At 44.7% G+C, this 20,567-nt stretch overlaps 1 protein-coding gene across 1 annotated transcript in view; it reads right to left on the minus strand.

Moving 5' to 3' along the window:
• Positions 1–20,567, minus strand: part of LOC120893994 (semaphorin-2A-like) — an 87,839-nt gene that overhangs the window by 27,821 nt on the left and 39,451 nt on the right. Inside the window, exons 2-3 of the mRNA XM_040296282.1 lie at positions 14,109–14,196; positions 2,492–2,543 (exon numbers count right to left, since the gene is read on the minus strand). Of these exons, the coding sequence (XP_040152216.1) occupies positions 2,492–2,543; positions 14,109–14,196 (140 nt within the window). The remainder of the gene's footprint in view (positions 1–2,491; positions 2,544–14,108; positions 14,197–20,567) is intronic.

Genomic DNA, 20,567 nt, shown 5'->3' on the forward strand with positions numbered 1-20,567 from the left:
TGTAGCGTTTATTGTATCGTGTAGGTTTTTTGCATGGATGGTTAGGAAATCACTTCCAAAACGGGTGTAAACACAAACCGCTGCACAATGAACCAGCACAGCAAGTGTTGTTTGAATAATGCCACAAGGTTGATAACATATCACGTGTCGTTAGATGCCAATGCCTTTTGGTATTGTTGTATTTGTTACTTTTAATCATTAGTTATTTAATAAAAAAAATACTTTCGATTATTATTCCTCAAAATAGCTTCTAACTTCTAATATATGGTCATGAGTTAATTAAAATTCATTTTTATTATAAGGAATCTTGAGAACTTTGTTTAACAGGTCATAAAACATTCCAAGATCCTTTAAGAAGGAAGGATAAGGAAGCTACAGATTTAGTGTATTGTTAGTATCATCAAATTGTGTTGCAGGATTTATGTTTTTGTTATTGCACCGTTACAGTTTTAAATTATCCTTTGGAATATGATTTTCTTTGGACACTGAACATGGAAATGTTTAGATTTAAATTGCAAATTATGACTTGAAAATTCAATTATACTTCAATTATTCTATTTAATTTTCTTTAAGAATTATTATAGATAAAAAAGTGTTTTCATTTTTCATTCAGTTTTCTAATCTTGCCCGAATAAATTGTACCTTAGGTCCGTTTGAGTGTTTTTAAAGGAACACAAAAAACACATTGTACATCAGGAACAAAAATTGCATTGAGTAAGTAGTTTGCTCAATTAAAATGAATCCTTTTTACTAGCGAAAACTATATTGAATAAACCTACGAGAAAAAGCATCTATATGTGCAGCAGTCTATCATCAGCAGGTCAATTATATTTTTCTATAGTTTACGTACAAGGCCACTTGTCGTTGATGAATATTTGCTTCCTTCACTCAAAACCATTCAAACCGAACCGATAGGAAAAAAAAGAAACACTAGCTTAAATATATGAAAAGACTCCCACCGGAGGACAGCTTCCTGTCGCGCAAAGTATATCCTTTTCATTGCGATGCTGTGCTCCACCAAACAGGATTGCGGTATCGCTTTGATCGAGAAACAATATATTTTATCGTCAAAAAGCTCCCCGTTTTATCCGGGTCCGGGTGCCGCGAACGAAGGTGGTGGTTGGGAAATAAACACGCTGTTCACAAGATGCTTTCCAACGGTGAGCCAATGCACCGAATGCACACCAATGCAAACAATGAGTAGCGAAGGCAGAAGAGGAAAATGCCGACCAAAAAAAAAAAACGAGAATAAAAGAGAGCGAGTGAAAACACATCAATTCCGCATCCGGATACCGGACGTCCTGTCTTTTGGGAGTGCTTGGTGGTGATAGTACCGCAGGGTTGAGACGTATGTGTGCATGTGTGTGTTTTATTTTCGCTGCGCCTCACTCCGGTGCACAGCAAGCGCGGGGTGCATCTCTTTACCGTCCATTTTTCCTCACCCAGCCACTTGCACACTATCCAATCCGAACGATAATCGAACGCCGAATGTGCCGGGGAAAGGCGATAGGGACGTGGGGTCAAAACAATTTCCCTTCGCTCCCCAAAAATGGTTCGGAAATGACTCCATCTAAACGGGTTGCTTTTCTGCTTGTTTTTTTTGTTGCCGTTTCTTCGTGTCTTTTTTTTTGTTGTTGCATCCACGCCACATTTGCTTGCATCCAGCGCCACAGTTTGTCGATGCATAGCTTTCCGGCTTTCCCCGTCCATTTTTTCCGGGTGCCGGTGAAACGCTGGCAAAGTGGTTTCAACAAGGGAGAGAGGAAAGATCAATTGATTTGAATTCGTACGTTAGTTTTCATCACCAGTTAGGACCACAGTTCACCTGGCAGCAGCTCATGTGCTCATGTGTGTGGATGGCCGGCAGTGTGTGTGTATGTGTGTAGCGTACTCCACGGGGAACGGGTAAGGATGAGTTTGTTTTTGTTTCATTTCAAAGCAGACACACACACACACACAAACACCCCAAAAATGACCGCAGAAATAGCTTCCCACTAGCTTTAGTTGCTGTTTTGGCACTGCCGACTACTGTTTTGAACGGGGACAAGTGAGGAGTGAGTGTGGTGGGGCGGACTACAAAAACTAGTTCGTTTGATGTGGTTTGCAGATGGAAAACTTCACAACACTGCACCAGGGCTGGTTGGCTGCCGGTTGGTGCCTTATCGGAGGAAGCAGCAGCAAAACAGGTGAAATGTGAAAGCAAATAAAAAAATAAACATTCAGTGAATTGCTTCCTCCCCCTCTCTCTCTCTCTTTCTCTCTCTCTCTCTCTCTCTCTATTTCTTTTTCTGCTAGCGGCACTCATGAACACTATTCATAGCAAAATTGCAGTTGAAAGTTGCGACTCGATAATGCTGTGCTGTGTGTGGTAGATTGAAGAAGAAAAAAAAATACAAATGTTGCCCGATTTTCATGTTTCAATTGATCATAAATGAATTAAGGAAATAGTTAGCTGAGCAGGCGGTTTTTATTGTGCGGTGGTAGGACTTACCTCGCATGATGTCATGCTGATATTTTTCAAATTAAGTCGATACACCCGATTCCTGGAAGAGCGAAGAAAAAGAGAGATTGATTAACACATTCGTAGCAACATGTATTGCTGAAAATTGTTATTTGTAACCATTAATCAAACGATATATTTTACGAATTTTATTATACAGCTGTCAATTTAAAGTTTTTTAATGATTTAACAGTAACATCAACGCAGATTTCAGAATTAGTATGGGATAAGGATTAATTACAGGACCGTTATGATTTATGCGAATCAATTTCAAGGCTGAAAAGGGGTCAGAGTCATTTTACAATACCGAGATGTGTGTTTGTTTTACGTTACAGGATATGTAAAAGTTATGTCTAAGTTCCTGGATCTTATAGATTAGATAGATGTAAGATAGAGACGACGAAGACGGGAGCGGAATGGATGGAAGGAAGGCGACCAATACTCCAACACTAGAGAACAATGCTCAACACAACCGTATCACGACAACCGCAAAACCAACCGAGGGGTGGAGGAGGTGGACCGAATGAGGGAGAACGTTGACACAGACTTCTTTCTGTTCTGACGGTGTTGCTCTATTGAGTTCTGATCAACGACTGACTGCTCAGCCCAAGTTCTCTTCTTTATAACATTATTCCGATTCGCATCAGGCAATACCATTTTGCAACTATTCTTACATAGATAAAATATAGATTCAGATCATAGATAGATTCAGTTCCAGGACTGTATTCAGAAGTAGAATTCAGTTGTAGAATCAGTGTCAATTCTAAGACCTGGTATCAGTTCCAGTAAAGGTACGGAATCTATGAGAGTTCCAAAATAAAAGGTAAAGTCAAACACGGTAGACAACTTCAATTGTATGGTTAGGAATCCGACATCATTTTACGATAATGATGGTGATAATATGTCCCACCTCTTACCCCAGAACGCAGGTTTTAGAAGGACGGAAGTATCTTTGCAATAATACTATTCTGATGTCGTTTTAAATAATTTGAACTGTACGAGCAAGAGGAACAAAAGAAACCGCCGAGTAATACACACACCCATGACGGACAACATAGTTTCATGAAGGAAACATGAGTCTAACTCCATCGAATACAATGGTATTCCCTGGTATGCTTTTCATAGCTCGCCAAGAATCAACAAATATATTTGGCGCTCCACTCATCAGGACATAATTACGGCATGCATATGGCCAATTCCACTGGAACAAACGGTTTAACAGAAATTAACAAATCTTGAAAACAGTTTTGAGTGAATGGCATATTCGTCAAACGAAAAATCCACGCATTCGATATCATTTTAAGATCTGTTTTTGTTAAATTATTGCAATTATATTCATATGACATGCAAGGTCCTTCAAGGACCAAATGTAAGACAATCTTTATAGAAATAAAATCATTCACTCTATCAACAATGGATTCAATCGATGCTACAGCGTAATCGAACCCAAACAGTACATAATGGTCCACATCCTTTAGAGTACGTCAAACAGAAACATTAAACCCATAAATATCTCGCCAGAAATTTACCTCACCGCTTAGCATTAAGTAATACAGCAGCAGGATGCGGGCGAAGAGCAAGCAAAAGCCACCGCACCAAATCATCGTAAAAACGCTTCGGTGTCGATAAAAAAGCACCTCAAGTTCAGGGTGTTAGCATAAACAGCCAAAATAGACACCAGCGTGAGATTAAAACTCCGCTGCTCGCCACCCTTCCCACCCAGCTTCTGCTTCATCAACATTCCAGACCGTCCTCAACGCCCGACCGCTTCCACGAATCGATCCACTTGTGACGCACAGGGCGCGTTTGTGTGTGTGCTTCTTTGCTTTTGCTGTACAAGCTCTGGGCAGCTTCACGTAAATTATTTTCCGCCTCATGGAACCTCCGTTTGGGCTGCTGCCGGCTGGGGTGGCCTTTCCGGCGGCCCGAATGACCATCCGTCCACTCCGCCGTTTTTTCCCAGGCATCGAGTCCCGGCAAAGAGCTGCGTAAGTGTATTGTTGAAGTATGTGATGCGTAACCAAATGCTGGCAATTTGGAAGAGCAGCAAAGCGATAGAGAGACACAAGCAAGTAAGCCAACGCAAAAAAAAGGACGTCCTTCCTACACCGAAAAGCTTATCACACACACACACAAAAAAGAAAACATGAAATGAAGCAACACAAAAACCGCACAACCGTTAGAGACCGATTCGCACACTTTATGAATTATTTATCTCCTTCTCATGCCTTGGCCTGCCTGCGGTGGTTCTTGCTCAAAGTTCATGCTGCCACTTTCCGCGGTTTTTTGCTTACGCTGTGCTGCTGTTAGGGGGGAGAAACGCAAGCAAGAAACCTCCCGGAACCGGATCTGTACAACCATCGTTACCAACACCACCACCACCACCACCACCACCACCGCTGCTACTTCATTAGCAATTTCTGTACGCACCCGCAGCCGACCGGACGACACAACGCCCAGTTGCCGATCCATCAATTGAGATTCCGGAATAAAACACCTTTCGGTCGGAAACATATTAAATATTTATCCAGCGTAATAGACTACCCAAGGCTCCGTTCCCGAAAACCGTCCAAAAGGACGCACACACACACACACACACACACACACACACACACACACACACACACACACACACACACACACACACACACACACACACACACACACACACACACACACACACACACACACACACACACACACACACACACACACACACACACACACATAAAGGAAACTTTCCCAAGCTTTCGTGAAAGATTCGTAGCAGCGTCAACTAGGGAAGGACGAACGGAGCCGCCGTTAAATATTAGGCATGAAGCACGCAAACAGCCGGAAAGGTACGTTGGCGCTGGATTGCCTTCCCGGTTTTCCTGCTTCTGATAAAAGCTGACAGCTGTTACTGTTGGGCTGCCTTCGAGGTGTGGTTTTCCTTTGGCCTTGGCAGAGCCCCCAGCTCGGACGTTCCCTCGGACGAAGCGGACCACAAACGGAAGGAGTTATTTGTGTTGAGTCAGTTGTTTCTCGATTTCTCGAGCAGGCCCAAAGTCAAGCCAATAGCTGACCCATCCCATCCCATCAGGAGCAGTCCAAATCGGCGGCCGATTTTGGGCCAATCGGTTGGGTCGGGCTGAGAGTTATGAGGTGGATACCGATCCTATCCCGAATTCATCAGCAGCTGTAATGGATAGCTTCTTAGGATGCGCCCCGGGGATCGGAAAGAAAAGCCGTTTGTAATGTGCGGCAATTAAATAGTGCTACCTTCAGCGGAAACTACAAAACCAAACCCAATTGATGGTGGTGGTGGTGGTGGCAATTAAAGCGGCCCATTGTTACCGCCCACAATTCTTTCAAGTCTGCTAAAGCCGCTCAAACTGAAAGTTTTCCCGGGGCTCGTGTGAGCAGTGTTTCGTTGGCATTTAAATACCAATATCGTTCGATGGTGCCTATTCTCTATCGTACGGTATTAAACGGAAGCCTTTCGCGCGTTCGAAACGCCTACCCACCTTCGAACGAAGCTACTCGCTTTTCATTAATGCCGCTTTTTGACGGCACTTAGGGCCCGTTGCGGGAAAGCGAACTCATTTTCGGCTACAACTCATCTCTGCTCTGCCATTGAATTCGTGACCTTGAGTGAGGGGTTGAATTTTCACCGAAAAGCTCCACTTCAAACTCTTAAGGGAAATTAGTGTCTTCGCGATTGTTTCGCGCTCGCTGCTAGGCGGTTTTCGTTCGGGAAAAAAGTGCCCTTTCGCGAAGGTATGCTTATCCGAAATTGTTCGGATCAAATTTCACTCCCTGACTCCCTGTGTGTGTGTGTGAGTGTTTTCAACGCAATACGCAGTACGCAATGGGGCAATGGCCAAAGAAAAAGAGGCAAAAAAGCTTGATAAGCTTATTGCTGCTGCTGCTGCTGCTACCACACTCCGTAGAGAGTGGAAAAATATAGCAAAAAATCGGCACAATTTGCAGGCGAAAAAAAAAGAAAACCCATAACGTGAAGAGAGCCCGTGAAATAAATTACATTGCGACTTCAAACACCGAACAAACATGATGACGATGGCAGACGGACGGGGTGAAGGCGGCGACGGGCGGCAGCAAGTGCCTTAAAAAGTTTGTGCTTGCGCACACCGGCTTCGCAGCTAAACCAACGGGGATAATTTAATTTTGCGCCCCTTTCGAAAGCGTTTACCTGCGCAGTGAGGAGTCCCAGGGCACGGGACGCTTTTATTGTGCGGCCCTCGTGTATCCTGTGTGTGTGTGTGTGCGCGGGAAAGCTTCTGGGACACGGGGTGGCACCGAACCGGCGCTGTCTACTTTCGCCCGCAGTTGGGTAGATATTGTTCGTCTCCCCGGTTCAATTTATCTCTTGTTTTCTCGGGCACTTCTCGGGCGCTCGGCTCGTCACGATAGGACGGTTGATTTATTTCATTCCCAGGCTTTATATTCTCGGCAATGCACGAGCATATTTTGGCTCATTTCTTACGCTTTGGAGTGTGTTTTGGTAGATCGGGTTTTACATATTTAAACTTTAGAAAATTAGGCATTATAGTTCATACATCGTGTTACTATTGTTCCTGGTTTTCAATACATGTGACCTTTATTTATTTCTAAAACTTCTTACTGTTGTCGGTCATCCGTTCCTTTTCGCAGTTCCCAGCCTTTCCACGAAATCGTTTTGTTTGATGAGTTTCACATTCACCATGATCGGTAGTCGGAAGTCGAACGATAAAGAATGTTTTCCCGAGCAAATTGTTTGCCGATATCGAGTGTAACTTCTCCATCAACTTTATCAAATTGCCTACTCAGCGCTGCTTTGCGGACGGTTGTGCCCTGCCAGTATCTCTACGTGACTGTGATCGTTAATGAAGCTTTTGACGAACGTTTATGGAGCGAAACACTCACTACAAACGATGCTCCTGCCTGACCGCGCCAGTTTCATTTACACCGTGTGAGAGGGCAGTTCAAGATGTCGGTAGCTATTTGCGCAACGAGATAAGCGCACATGTATAGCGGGCAGCGGGAGGCACGAGGATTGAGTCAAGCAAAGCCAAAAGAAATAGCTGGGACGAGAAAGATTGAAGGAAATTTCCAACGAATGGTTCAACTGCTACGTGAAGTCTCATCAAAGAAGACTTTAAATCTTGGTTTTATCTTGTGAGTGGTTTCAATTTCAGGACTGTATTGCTACCTTTCTGTTTTGTGTGTTTTTTTTTTTGTGAGAATGCAGGACTTAACTCTGAATGACGAAGAATGTTGGTCGTGGCCAAAAACAAAAACGAAACTCTAATTGGAATTTATGACGACTTCTCCTTCGCAAAAAAAAAAGGTTTCAGAAGCAAAAAATCTTTTTTATTTCGTTCCTATGAGTCTATATCTTCTTGAGCGTTGAACGCACAGCAAAAGTCAGCTGTACTTTTCTATCAAGAGCGCAAGAGAACTAGGACATCACAGTGGAGAAACTGTGCCAGTGTCATGACGATGGCTCTTCCCTTTCGCTTGTCATCTTCTGAGACGTCGTCAGCGTTAAGAAATTTGCTGCTGAATATTCTCCTGAACTCGTCTATCTGGAGGTGTGTGTGTGTGTGTGTGATCACAACGCAAAAAAGCGCGATCCTACTCAGTGGATGAACTTTTCGTTCTCAAGGTATTTCTGTGGGTGTGCGTTTTCGCATCCTTTCTCATCTAGACTGCTTCGGTTCTACCAAAGCATAAGAGCTAACGGAATGCTGGCGAAGGAAACTTTCTTCTGTTTTTAGCTTCACATCTGGATCATCTGGCACACTTTCGCACTCTGTCTGACAGGAATGGTGAGCAGCTTGAAACGAACGAGCCTGATGCCTACCAGACTGATGGTACGGGTGGAGCAACGAACAAAAAATACCCCACTAAAAAGAATTTGCTGTCACTAGCGGGCAAGAGAAAGAAGAGCGTGATGAAAAATTTATTTCAATTTGCTTCCAAACGCTCAGCCGCTTTCACTCTCTTATCTTATCACTGTCAGATGCTTCAAACTTTGTTGCTTGCTTGCCCGTACGCTTTGCGTCCCGCTGCCCCGTAGTTGACCGTTTGTGTCCTGGACGGGTTTGATTGTGCGCTGAAGTTTCATTGCCGGTGAACGTTTAATCCACCCCGATACCGGGGACCGGACGGCGTCCAAACGCCCTGCAGCTGGAGCTGGAGGGTTCTGGCTTGTGTGTGTGTGTGTGTGTGTGTGTGTGTGTGTGTGTGTGTGTGTGTGTGTGTGTGTGTGTGTGTGTGTGTGTGTGTGTGTGCAAAAAATGAAGAAAAATATCCAATTCATTACGAAGTGACATTAACATATTTTATCTGCTAGCCTAGCTACACACTGGCCACACGCCCTCCGTTTGCTGATTAGTGAGTGACGGTGTCTGCAAACAGAATCCCGCCGGTAATCCAGCCAGGATCAAGTCAACATGGGCAGGAAGTAAGCGCAAGCTGTCATGGGAAGGGAGAGTAAAAAATAATCGCAAGCGGAAACGCACGGGTCTGCTGTTAACTGTTGATTGTGCTGAACCACAAGATAGGCGTTAAACTTCTTGGCAGGAGAAGCACAACTTTGCCTAATTTGAGCTGCGACGTACGCAGGCTGATAGGTTTTTGACAAATTATTGAATGTAGTCTGTTGGGGTGTTTTTGGGCGTAAGGAAAGACAAATTAGCGTATTATGCGGCTGGATTGTCTGACTCCTGCTTCCTTCCTGTTGCACTAGGGAGGGAGAAAAGCAAGCTGTTGCTTTTAAATGCTGTTCTGATGGGTTGGGTTATTTAGGAAGCAATGAGGGCGAGGGCTTAAGAGGTGTTTTTAATGCTGAAATCCCTCTGGATTACATAAAACCCTACACTGAGGTAAGAGTATTAAAGAACTGACAATAGTATCATATCATTTGTCTGTATTGTTAAACAAAATATTGGAATGTATTGAAAATCGTTAATGATGTGTCGTGTGTATTTGTTTCAAACTTTTAGTTACGATATAAAATACTTTATTAATATTGACTATTATTGAACTATTAAAATGCTGACACGCACATCATAAAGCTTTAAATATAAACGCTTGAAAGGTTCATTCATTGCTAGGAATAGAAACAAATAGTCATCGACAGGACTTTTCAATTCCCTCGAAACTTTAGATCACTAAAACACTCAGCTAGCTATCGTTTCTTGTCGTTTCTTTGGGTAAAGATAAAAGCGATTTCAAACGATCAAACACATACACCCCCACGAACCCCCAGAGCCACCCACTCGCAAGCGCCTGCACACGGCTTGAACACAATCAAACGATTTCTCATTAATCTAAGCGCCACTCATTAGGAAGCAATTTTAGTACCAATTAAATAAACCATACAAAAGGGGAGCCTGGATTTTACCTCAACCTCAACTAAGCGGGCGATTTAGTGCGTGGGAGAGATAGTGGGAGGGTGGGGGGAGGGGTAGTAATTCCTTCCACAGGTGGATGGTGCGTGGTACCGGTTCCCACAGCCACCGACCGAGGTGCATGCCTTTGGCTTAAGTTAAAATAATCCCGGTATTGATGAATGATGGTTCGTGATGGATTTTGGCGAACCTGTCACGGTGTAAATTTCGGTTAGCTGTACAGCGTGCACCTCAAACTCTCCTCCCTTCCCTCCCTGGATACACTGTGTAAACGTTAGAAAACGGGGGAAAACTACGGGCGGAAACGTGATGTGCGCACGCTCACTTCCACCCAGGGCGGAGGGAAATCCACTTTGCTACTACACCACCACTTTACAAGCGCTTTTTCCAGGTAGCTGATAATATGGCAATGTGACACCGGCTCTCATTATTCACCAGCAGGGGCACCACCCCTTGAAGAAGTCTCGGGTGCACACGGTGGGCACAAGTAATTAAAATTGGCTTCGTTAGTGTGAAACCTCGAAACCCGTCGAAACACTGGGCGCACCCGATACCCGGGTTTTTGGGGCAGCGTGCGGGAAGGATTTTCGGTAAATGAACGAACACACCCACACAGGCTGCTCCAAAAGGACATCGGGAAAAGGTGACGGAAAAGGTAACGTCACCATCGTTACCACGCAGCTCATAAGTGTTACCGCAGTATCAACTTCACCATAATAAGTACGATGTGATGATTATTTTCGAACAAACTTTGCTTTCTCGCCTCGCCCTGATCTCTGCCACGATTGGGGGGGGGGGGGGGAGGAGGAGGAGGAGGTGTGGTGTGTGGAGGGTGCACTTTGCCGAGGTGACATACAGGACGACACGTGGTGGGAGTGGTTTCAGGTGGTAAAATATTTACCGAAATCCCGAAACCGAAACCTTCAGACCTTGGCAGAAAACCTGTGCCAGGATCGTGCTCATCATCCTGAACGGCACGGCAACATCATTCTTATCCTCATCAATCCGAGCACTTCCGTGTCGTGGTGGTGGTGGTGCTGGTAATGGTGGAGGATGACTCCCAGGTAAGCAATACCTGCTTAAGCCTTTGGCCCGTCTAATCTCGATGCTTCTGGCAACCACGCCGGCTGCCGTCGTCGTCGACGCACCGGCGGCCCCCCCCTAGATTGGCCCAGAGTTTGTCTTCACACGTGCCCTGCACGTGACGCATCCCATTAAATCTTCATCACTGTTTGTTTTACGCCAACGGCAATGCCGGGCGAACGGCTCGGCCCGGTCTTTCTCTCTCTCTCTCTCTCTCTCTCTCTGTCAGGTGAGCGATTGGAGCGCAGGCAAATGGGATGGATTCGGTTTACATCGTTATCGCATCGCCGAAACGGAGCAGTTGCGAAGAAATGGAAAGCTTTCAGCCTGAGGAAGGTGCCAGCTGCCTTGCGCTCTGCACGGCACTGCCCGTACTTGTACGCCGGAGTGTTGCTTACTGCAGCAGCTCACCGACAACGACTTAATAGGAAATGAGTTGTCTTTCACTTTCAATTTGCTTGCAGCTACAGTTTACTTTCATCCCGGGAATACAAAAAAGAAAAGATGCGTCGAGGTTAGTCACTGTGTGAGCCCCTCTGTTGTTGTTGTTGTTGTTGCTTAAACCAAACGAGGAACGCTTTAAATCGTAGGCGAGGATGAAGGCAACCACGTCTAGGTGGGAAAACGCAACACAAAATAACACTTTGATCCTGATTCATTATGAAACGCACCGTATGGTTGCTGATGATGAGTACATTTTAGAGTACCATGCAGCCTTACGGTGCTAGAGACCATTCCACACTCTCTTCCCGTGGGACAATCGAATTAGAAGGTGCGTCTAAAAATGGATACACCCGACCCCGAACGCCTCCCAAAATCACTGCGTTGCTGGGCTCCGAAACAACGCAACCGTATCAGTCTCGAGCGCAATGTTTCACCGAAGTTTCACCAGGCGGTCGGGGAAGTTTGGGGAATTATTAGGTTTAAGTGCTGTGGACGTTCAGCCACAACGTACGAACACACACACACACACACACACACACACACACACACACACACACACACACACACACACACACACACACACACACACACACACACACACACACACACACACACACACACACACACACACACACACACACACCAATGCTGACGATGTTAACCGTGCGGGCACAATGACGCTCGGGAAGGAGATAATGCGACACAAAATAGCGATAGGCTGTGATGGCTGATGGAGAAAATTATTATCGGATTATCGCATAATCGCTTGCCTTTGTTATTGAAAGTAGCAAACAAAGAGAGAAAGAGAGAGAGAGACCGAGGGAGGGATAGAGCAAACAGTGCTCGGAACCGTGCCGTTAGTCGGACCCGAACCAGAGACTGCATAAAATGGGTTAATTTTGATGGATAAATTTTGTACACACGGGCAAAGAGTAAATTTTCAGCCATCCTGATGTCGACAGACCGCCCCGATGATATCAACCCCGTACGGTACCCGGGACCTCCACCCACCGCTTTTCAACTTCGCCAAAGGTCACCTTTGTGGTGGGTGAGGTTGAAATTATGTCAAGGCGATGAGATAATGTGGCTGATTCGTTTCATGTTAATCGAGTGCCAGTGTCGATAATAACGGTCCTCTGGGCTGGGAAATTGGAGTCACAGGCAAGATTTACATGTTGTGCGATAAGCGCGTTGTCGTAAGCCAATGATTCTAAGATGATTGTTATGTAATTAGTGAAATAAGCAGGTATCGGGTCGGGGATGATTAAGCTCATCGAGCGACTCCGTGGATAATTTGGTATGATAAATGAAGATTTATACGATTCCTTGAAGATCTGGCTATGGTAATTGCAGTATTGGTCGTTATCACTGCTTTGATTACAGTGTACAGCAATAACATCGAATTATATGAGTGTCATCTTACGAGACTGTTTACCGGATAGATGGATGTTTAATGTAATGCATGGAAAACATTACTAATTGTTAGTAACATAAGGTACAGTAACATAAGACAACAAATTAGTTCTCTAAGCTAAGCTGTGTAACAGTTTAGTTTAACAGTTTATCACTCATACGAAGGAGCAAAATGAAAACATTGGACTCTGTTTCTAAGCTTTCGTTGCCACATCATATAAAAACAAACAACAAACTGTACAGATTCAATCTGTGATTTGAAACAAGTACTAATAAAAGTATGAACCTAGGATATGTTACTCTTCACTTAGTCAAAAGAAAACTTATGAACTAATTGTTCTTTAATCGTCATTGAAGGTTATATAATTATGGGATGCGTTACCCCAGCTAAGCTCCTCGATCACCTAAGCTTCAAGGCGTATCAACCGGGGCGATGCAAGCCAGGCGAGGTGCAGAGCGTTGCGAATGTCAGAATCTCGTTCTGTTTTGGTGAATAAACGCTCGACGAACAACACGATTGTAATTAAATGTTTTGTAATGCTTTTATTTGGCGAAGGACCTTTAAAAAGGCACACAAAACGACAGGGAATCGGACTTTGTAAACTTTTTGTCTCATGCCTCCTTCATTTCACTATGAAAGACGACGACTTCACGTCTCATCAAGAAGCCCAAAAATGAAAGACGTGTATAAAATTGTAATATCAATTTCAATGCAAAAATTAATGAGTAAAACAAGAAATAATTAGATTTAAATGATAGTACAGATCTTGACTTAATTAAAAAGGTGACATATTCTAACATATAATATAAAATTACAATTACTTTAAAGATTCTACACACTGATTACAAGCTGATGAATCTTAAAGACAAGTATAGAAAGTTAATCTGGTACCATCCAATTCCTTCACCTTCAACCACACTACAAAGACAATGGCACAATGGCCCATTTCAAATTCCAAACACATTCACCAAACTTCCATGTCATCGCAAGTCATTTGCAACAAATTAACAAACGAAACCATTTATCACAGAGCACGTCGACGTTCGTCCTCCTTGACGTTTGCCCATCGTCATCGCAGCAAGCGCTTCTTGTGTCTGATTGTCCGGGATTCGATTTATTCCCAGCTAATCCTTCGATAAAAATCAAACAATAATCAACCGGGGCGGAGGTCCCCGTCCACAAACACACACACACACACTCACACACATACACAAAGACAGTGCTCGTGCCCGGCGGCAAGCTTGTGCAACAGTTGCACGGTCGTACTTACATGGCACCGACGTACAGCGTGTCCCGGTCCTCGTCCATGTAGAACGTTCGGTAGTAGAATTTGCCGCACTGGAACTCCCGTACGTGATCTGCAAGCAGGAGAGAGAAAATTGAGGATGAGAAAAAGCACACACAGACAAAAAAACAAGCCACACACACACACACCGAGTTACATTTAGTGAGACAAAGCACTGTAGCGAATGGATTGCATTTTACTTTCCAAGCACCAAATTACTGTAGACTGAGCGAAAAAAGGGCGAATTGGCGGATGAGGAGAAGAGGGAAAAGTGAGCACACCCACCGAGACAAGGGCATCTTTCGAGCGGAGAGAAAATACGACAGGACTGGCTTTGTTTGGGATTTGGCGTTGCTTTGTTTTGGGTTTAGGATTTAAAGGCTGGCAGGGCGTTCCGTTTCTGCCGTCGCCTTTTCCACGTCCCAGGGCCGTCCCCTTTCCAAGAACCATTTCGGGTAGGGATCCGCTTAGGCTTTCGACTGGCGTGCGTGCATGCCTGTGTGTGTGTGTGTGTGTTTGTTCTTTCCATTTGCATCCTTGCACACGGGCGGGGTGGGCCACTGGGAGGCGACGCGTTCCTTTGCCTGTAGCGTATTGTACGTGTGCATAAGCTACTGTTGTGCAGCCTCCATCATCACGAAGCTTATGGAATTGTTTGAGGATCCGGCATGCCAAAAAGAAAAAAAAAGAAAGGAGTGTGAAGGAGAACGAATTTCCACCGAACTAAGCATTTCCAAAAAAAGCGCCAAGGAGCTTAAAGTGAAAGAAAAACAAGCACGTACACACGCACACATACACACACACAGCCAGACAAACCCAAAATGACAGAAAAGTGAAGAAATATTTGATTTCCCATGCAAATGTATTCATTCTAGCAAACGGTTTTTGTGTGTGTGTGCTGCTTTTTAGTCGTTTAAGCGATGGCTGCGATTGAGGTAGATGACGAGGGAACTGTGAGTGGACACCCCTTGCCTTCCGTGGCCACTCTGCTTCGGTAATGGCCTGAGTGTTTACATTCCGTCTGCACAGGACCATGCGTTTTTGAGGCCGCCGCAGCAGCAACGGGCAGCCTTAGACTGCACCCGCCGGAAATGCTGTCGTAGTTTGGGTGGCCCGTAAATATTCTGTTTCGTAGCGAAGGAACAACAACAGCACACATAAAAAAAAACATAGAAAATCGGTCGATTTGATGAAAAATGCTCCTCCCTGTCGGGTGCCGGGCCGAACCGACCGAACGTGAGCGAAAGTGAACCTATTTTTGATTCGATTGCTTGAACGCATTTTTATGCTCAGTCGAGCCCCGAACTTCCTTCCCCCCTAACCCAGTATTTTGGGGTTTTTCCTGTTCAGTTTTCTGCTTTCTCTTTGTGTATGTGTGTTTGTGTGCGTGTTTTTTTCACATTCCAGTGCCTACACGCCAGAGAGGCACGTACGGTGGAAGCCTGCACTTGTGGTACTTGTTTTCCATATTTTTTTTATGTTGCTTTCTTTGGTTCGTGATTTTGGGGCAAGCACTTTGTGACCCAATGAATATATTGGGTTTATCTAAATGATCGATATGCGCGGCGGTGAGTGGCGCATTTCAACGAGGCCAACGATTGCAATGCAAAGTAAAATAAAGAATTGGCCGGAAAAATCCGGCAAACAGAACGAACGCGGGTGCCTGAATTGGTGGCCGGTTAAGCAAGCGAAAGGTAAAAAGAGAAAAGAAAAGCAAATTCGAGCCGCGAAACGAGCCGAAAAAATAAATGCAAAAATGCGTACCATAAATGCGGCCCTGATGGATGAATGTTTGAGAGCATTTATTTAATGCTTGAAGATTTTTGTTCGTTTCCTTTTTTTTAAGTCTCCCCTCCCCCTCCAGCCAACCCAAACAGACCCTGAACCTGGTTTGCTTTATTGCGGGGAGCATCCGTTTTTGTTGCTCCTCTGCTGCTTGCATTCGCTTCTCTTTCACTTCTTCAAACGACTCAAGCTCAATTGAATACTGTTTGAATTTTGCGCATGGTTGATGGATGGTTTTCATTTCGAATTTGGTGTGCGTCGGTGTGGTTTTTTGTCGTTGTTATTGTCTTTGTGTGGTTGGGGATGGTTTTCATGACGGCAAAAATTAGGTAAAGATGATTGGAACCATCACGATCGAAAGGTACGATCTAAATTGATGTGATTTGCTGGGCTGCAGTTGAAGCAGACGGAATTGTATTTGAATATTTATTGCACAATTTGGTTTGGCGTTTATTTGGAATGAATAAATTTTGCACAGCCGTGCAGACAAGATCGTTGATTTGGAAGGTAAGTGTTTGTGTTTTCAATTGATTCGAAAACACAAAAAGGCGAGAGGGACGAGACATTTTTTTTACAAAGAAATGGAAACATTAGGACAAGAGATTTGCCAATCACGTATTCTTATATTAGTCTAGCAATGATTTTGTCTTAAGTAAAGAGTACTACATATTCTACTGCTGATTATGAAAAGGAAAAGTTAACTTTGGCTGCAATTTGAACACTTACTTGAATGGTAAAACTATATTCTAATGAAAAAATAAGATTAAATATTTTAAAGACCATTGATTGAGTATTTTAATAGCAACTCAATTTCTCTTAATTTGGCATACCAGCTTTTCAATTCAAGGTATGATTGTTGAAATGAAAAAGTTGGACAGTTAAAAACAAACTTCTCTAAAGACCACTCTCCGTGTCAATAATCCAGCAACAAAGAAATACTTTACTTCAATCGTTTAACCCACTCAATCGCCACGCATTGAACATCAATCCCAATCTCTAGTGCATAAAGCTTTCAACAACGTCTCCCTACTTCACCCCATAGAATCGCGTCCAGTTCACCGCTTTGGGTCGATTTTCACATTTTCATAATTTAATGCCAACATTGGAATTGATCCAAAAAGAAACAGCGCTCAATTGCCTTCAGGTAAAGCTGATCCCCACTGGCTCATCCAAAAAAGCGACCAGATACACACGCCACCGAACACGGGGCTTTGCTGCTCGTAGCTGGCGGTTCGGCACGACGGCCACGAAAGCAAAATACATTATTTAACAGCTAGCCATCAGCACACCGCATGCCAAACTGCTGCCGCCGCCGCCGCCGAACTAGGCCGGCTTTTGGTACAAAGGTTTGATGGACAGCACCGTTTCGCGCTCCCCACGGCATTTGCCGAGCAAGGGGGTTAAGAAGCTGGCGCTGGAAAAATAATACACGCAGCATCAAGCCCGCTTCCGTAAAGCCACGCAATGCGGAAGCTACTCGTCAACAATTTATTGCAATGCCGGCACCGGCGCTGCTGCTGCTGCACCGTTGACAGCTAACATTCCGTCACTTGTGGCGGCTTGTGCTTTTGGAAAGCGTGTTAAACGCTCAAATCCCAGCTGTAGACCCGGTGCGCCGGTGCGACCAAACTCTTCACTTCGCAAGGTGAACAGCAGCGATGTGCCGGCTCGAACGTCTATGCTGCTGATTTACGCCACCCAAATAAGCCTCCACGTGGAATGGATTGGCTGTTTTGGGGGTCTGTGCGCTTCGGAGGGGGAAAAATGGAAAAGAGAATTTCTCATTTCATTTCTGCTTGGAATGTAGGTTAACTGCAAGTGTTTGGCAGCTTGAAAAGAGAAGCAGGAATTTCCAATACTGGGTACTTGTTTCAGGTTTTTACTGGTAAAGAAAAAAAAAGAAGAAAACCCTAGAAGGATAGTAAATTGTTAAAAATAACCAGGATAGAAATCCCGATATCTAGGGGCATTAAAGGAGATGTTAACTTTGGGTTACTGTGTCCTGTCCGTCCTTTGACAAACACGGAATGGTCAGTTATGTGGTGGTTGATGTTCTGTAAATGGTTTGTTGTGTCTTTCAAGTCTCATATTCTCTCTCTCCCTCCCCCTCTCTCTCTCTCTCTTTCTCTCTCTCTCTCTCTTTCTCTCTTCTGTCCTCTTAAGAATTTTAGATGTGACCCGAGCTACTGCAAAAAAGATCGAATCAATCTAAAGTTAATAGAGAAATCAGAAACGTAAATGTCAAATGATATCTTTGCCATAGCAATTGGTCCTTTTTTATACATGTTTGCTCCTACACACTTATTACTACAGTGGTAAAAAACCCCTTTCGCCAGCAAAAACATCCACACACCACCATCGACAGCAAATCGATCGTGAATGTCAAGTGTCAGGCCAGGCCGGATACACGTGCGTCAGCCAGAAAAGTTCATGATCATTTGTCTCAATTGAGATGATGGCTCTACGTTGGCTCTGAGGGAGGAAAAAAGTACACCCTTTACCGCGCCCAAACACCATGATGGAGTTGATGTTTATCGATGTTCAACATGCAGCACTTATTGCGGCACCCCTTTCGCCGCGTACGCTGCTTCCCAGGCAGCAGCACGCATCATCACGAAACGGATCATTTTGACTGTGCCTGTCACACACCTGAGCAACACTCCCGAGCTTCCTCGCCCGAGATTGTGTTCCAGCTTGACCCCGTTTTGCCGCTGGTCTGGCCTGACAGGCAGTGCTTTCGAGCCACCGCGAAACTGTTTCCTTTTCCAGCCAATTGATCATCGCACCGAAGGAGTTGTCTGCCGTTCGTTCGGCTTCGTTCCATCGTTCGCCCGTTGCCTCCCGAGGGCGAGCGCATAAATCAACTCCATTTCAATAGATTCCCCATTAATCATTTTCCAATTGCGGTTTTGCGGGCTTGCGGGTGAGGTGCCGGTGCGCGCATTGCCGCTGTAGCCCGGGCCGGGCTTTTGTTCGAGTGTATCAAACGAGCGTGCGAGGTGGGTAGGTCGGTAGGTAGTTGATGTGTGACTGTGTGTGTTTGTGTAGTACGATGTGGCCGGGCATAGATCGTGACTGAAATCTGTTAACAAAACACCTCGACGCGTGGGCACGGGGCTCAACGCATCAATGAGAACGAGAGGTTCCTTTCCCGCCCCATCCTCACATTGACCCTGTGTGTGGCGCGTTGTGCGGTGGTACGTGCGAATCGATTCCGTGTCACATTTTTATGCACGATGGAGATAAAATAAATGGTGCTGAATAAATCACACATCCGGCGTCTAATTATAGGCAGGCGATGGTGGTGGCTCTAGCCGGATGTCCCACTGCCGTCTGTATTGTTCTGTCGGTCGCCATTATGACACCGCCTGTCCCGGCAGGAACATCCCGGGGAACATCGGCACAGGGAATGATGTTATCGGGCTGAATTGGTGTGTTAAAGGAACGAAAGAAAAAAAAAGGAAAAAGAAGAACTCGAATAGGGATGGTTTCCTCCCACTGAGACCCCCCTGCGCTATCTCCTACAATCTACGCCTCGCACGGGGGCAAACAATGGCTGGGGAAGCTTTCAATTCCACTTGCATGGAGGCGCCTGGTGGCTGGTGCTACCAGTTTTATTTTCTCTCCATTCTACCGAGTCTACCTCCCGACGAAAGCAGCAGAATAAAAGAGAAACGTTGTACTTTTCGGGTTTTTTTCTCCTTCCTATCATACGAAGCTTCACCACCAAACTCATCTACCGAAGCATGCCCCGGAACGAACGCAAACGCAAGACGCATAAATCTTATTGGCAGTTCACAAATGGTCCCAGCCACGAAGCGTGTCGGGATGGGGATTCACCATCCCCTTCCCTTGCCCCATTTCTCGGTACGGAACTCGTCTTGCATGATTGTTACTCTTCCTTCCTTCACCAGCGTCCTTACTCCTTTCGGTACGATTTAGTTTAACATTAGGTTACACATGTACCATAAGGAGCTCGTCTCGGGCACGACGTGCAGCAGAGGCAACAGCAGCAGCAGCACAAAACGCTCTGTTAGGTGCCAAAGAAAATATTGAGGAGGCTTATCCGGAAGAGATGTTTCCACTTTCCGGTGTGGGTTTTGCTAAAAGAGGCATGGTTTGTCTGGGTAAGGTTTTGGAAAACCGGGGCCGTGTTTTTTTGTATTTTGCAAGGAAAGGAAATCATGTAACGGAAGGAAGAATTGCTTCGCAGCAGGAAGAGCAATGTGCTGTGCCAACTCTGCTGCAGGGAAATTTTATTTTAATATGAAATCAAAGTGAATCATTTGGGCTGGATTGCTTGAAGGGTAAAAGTAAACGTTTCTTTTAAATGTTGAATATTTTGAGAATAGTAATAAACAATTAATTAAAATCAGTTTATTTTTTATAAATATGACTCTGTAAACTCTGTAAACAACTTTGTAAACCAATCAGTAGTTTGATAGTTAGTTCGTCAGGATTTAGTATGTATCTATATAACAATATCAGACTTTAGCATGTAGGGAATTGTTCAAATCTCTTTAAGCGCACGCATGTCTCGTTTACTCCCTCCAGAAAAAAACGACTCACAAGACAAGATTTCACCAGTCCGTAAAGAGGAAAACTATTTCAATAAATTTTGGTTGAACCGGTTGACTGCACTTCACTTTGAAGGGATGT

Source organism: Anopheles arabiensis, chromosome 2, assembly GCF_016920715.1.
Source record: "Anopheles arabiensis isolate DONGOLA chromosome 2, AaraD3, whole genome shotgun sequence".
In the NCBI taxonomy this organism is placed as follows: Eukaryota; Metazoa; Arthropoda; class Insecta; order Diptera; family Culicidae; genus Anopheles; species Anopheles arabiensis.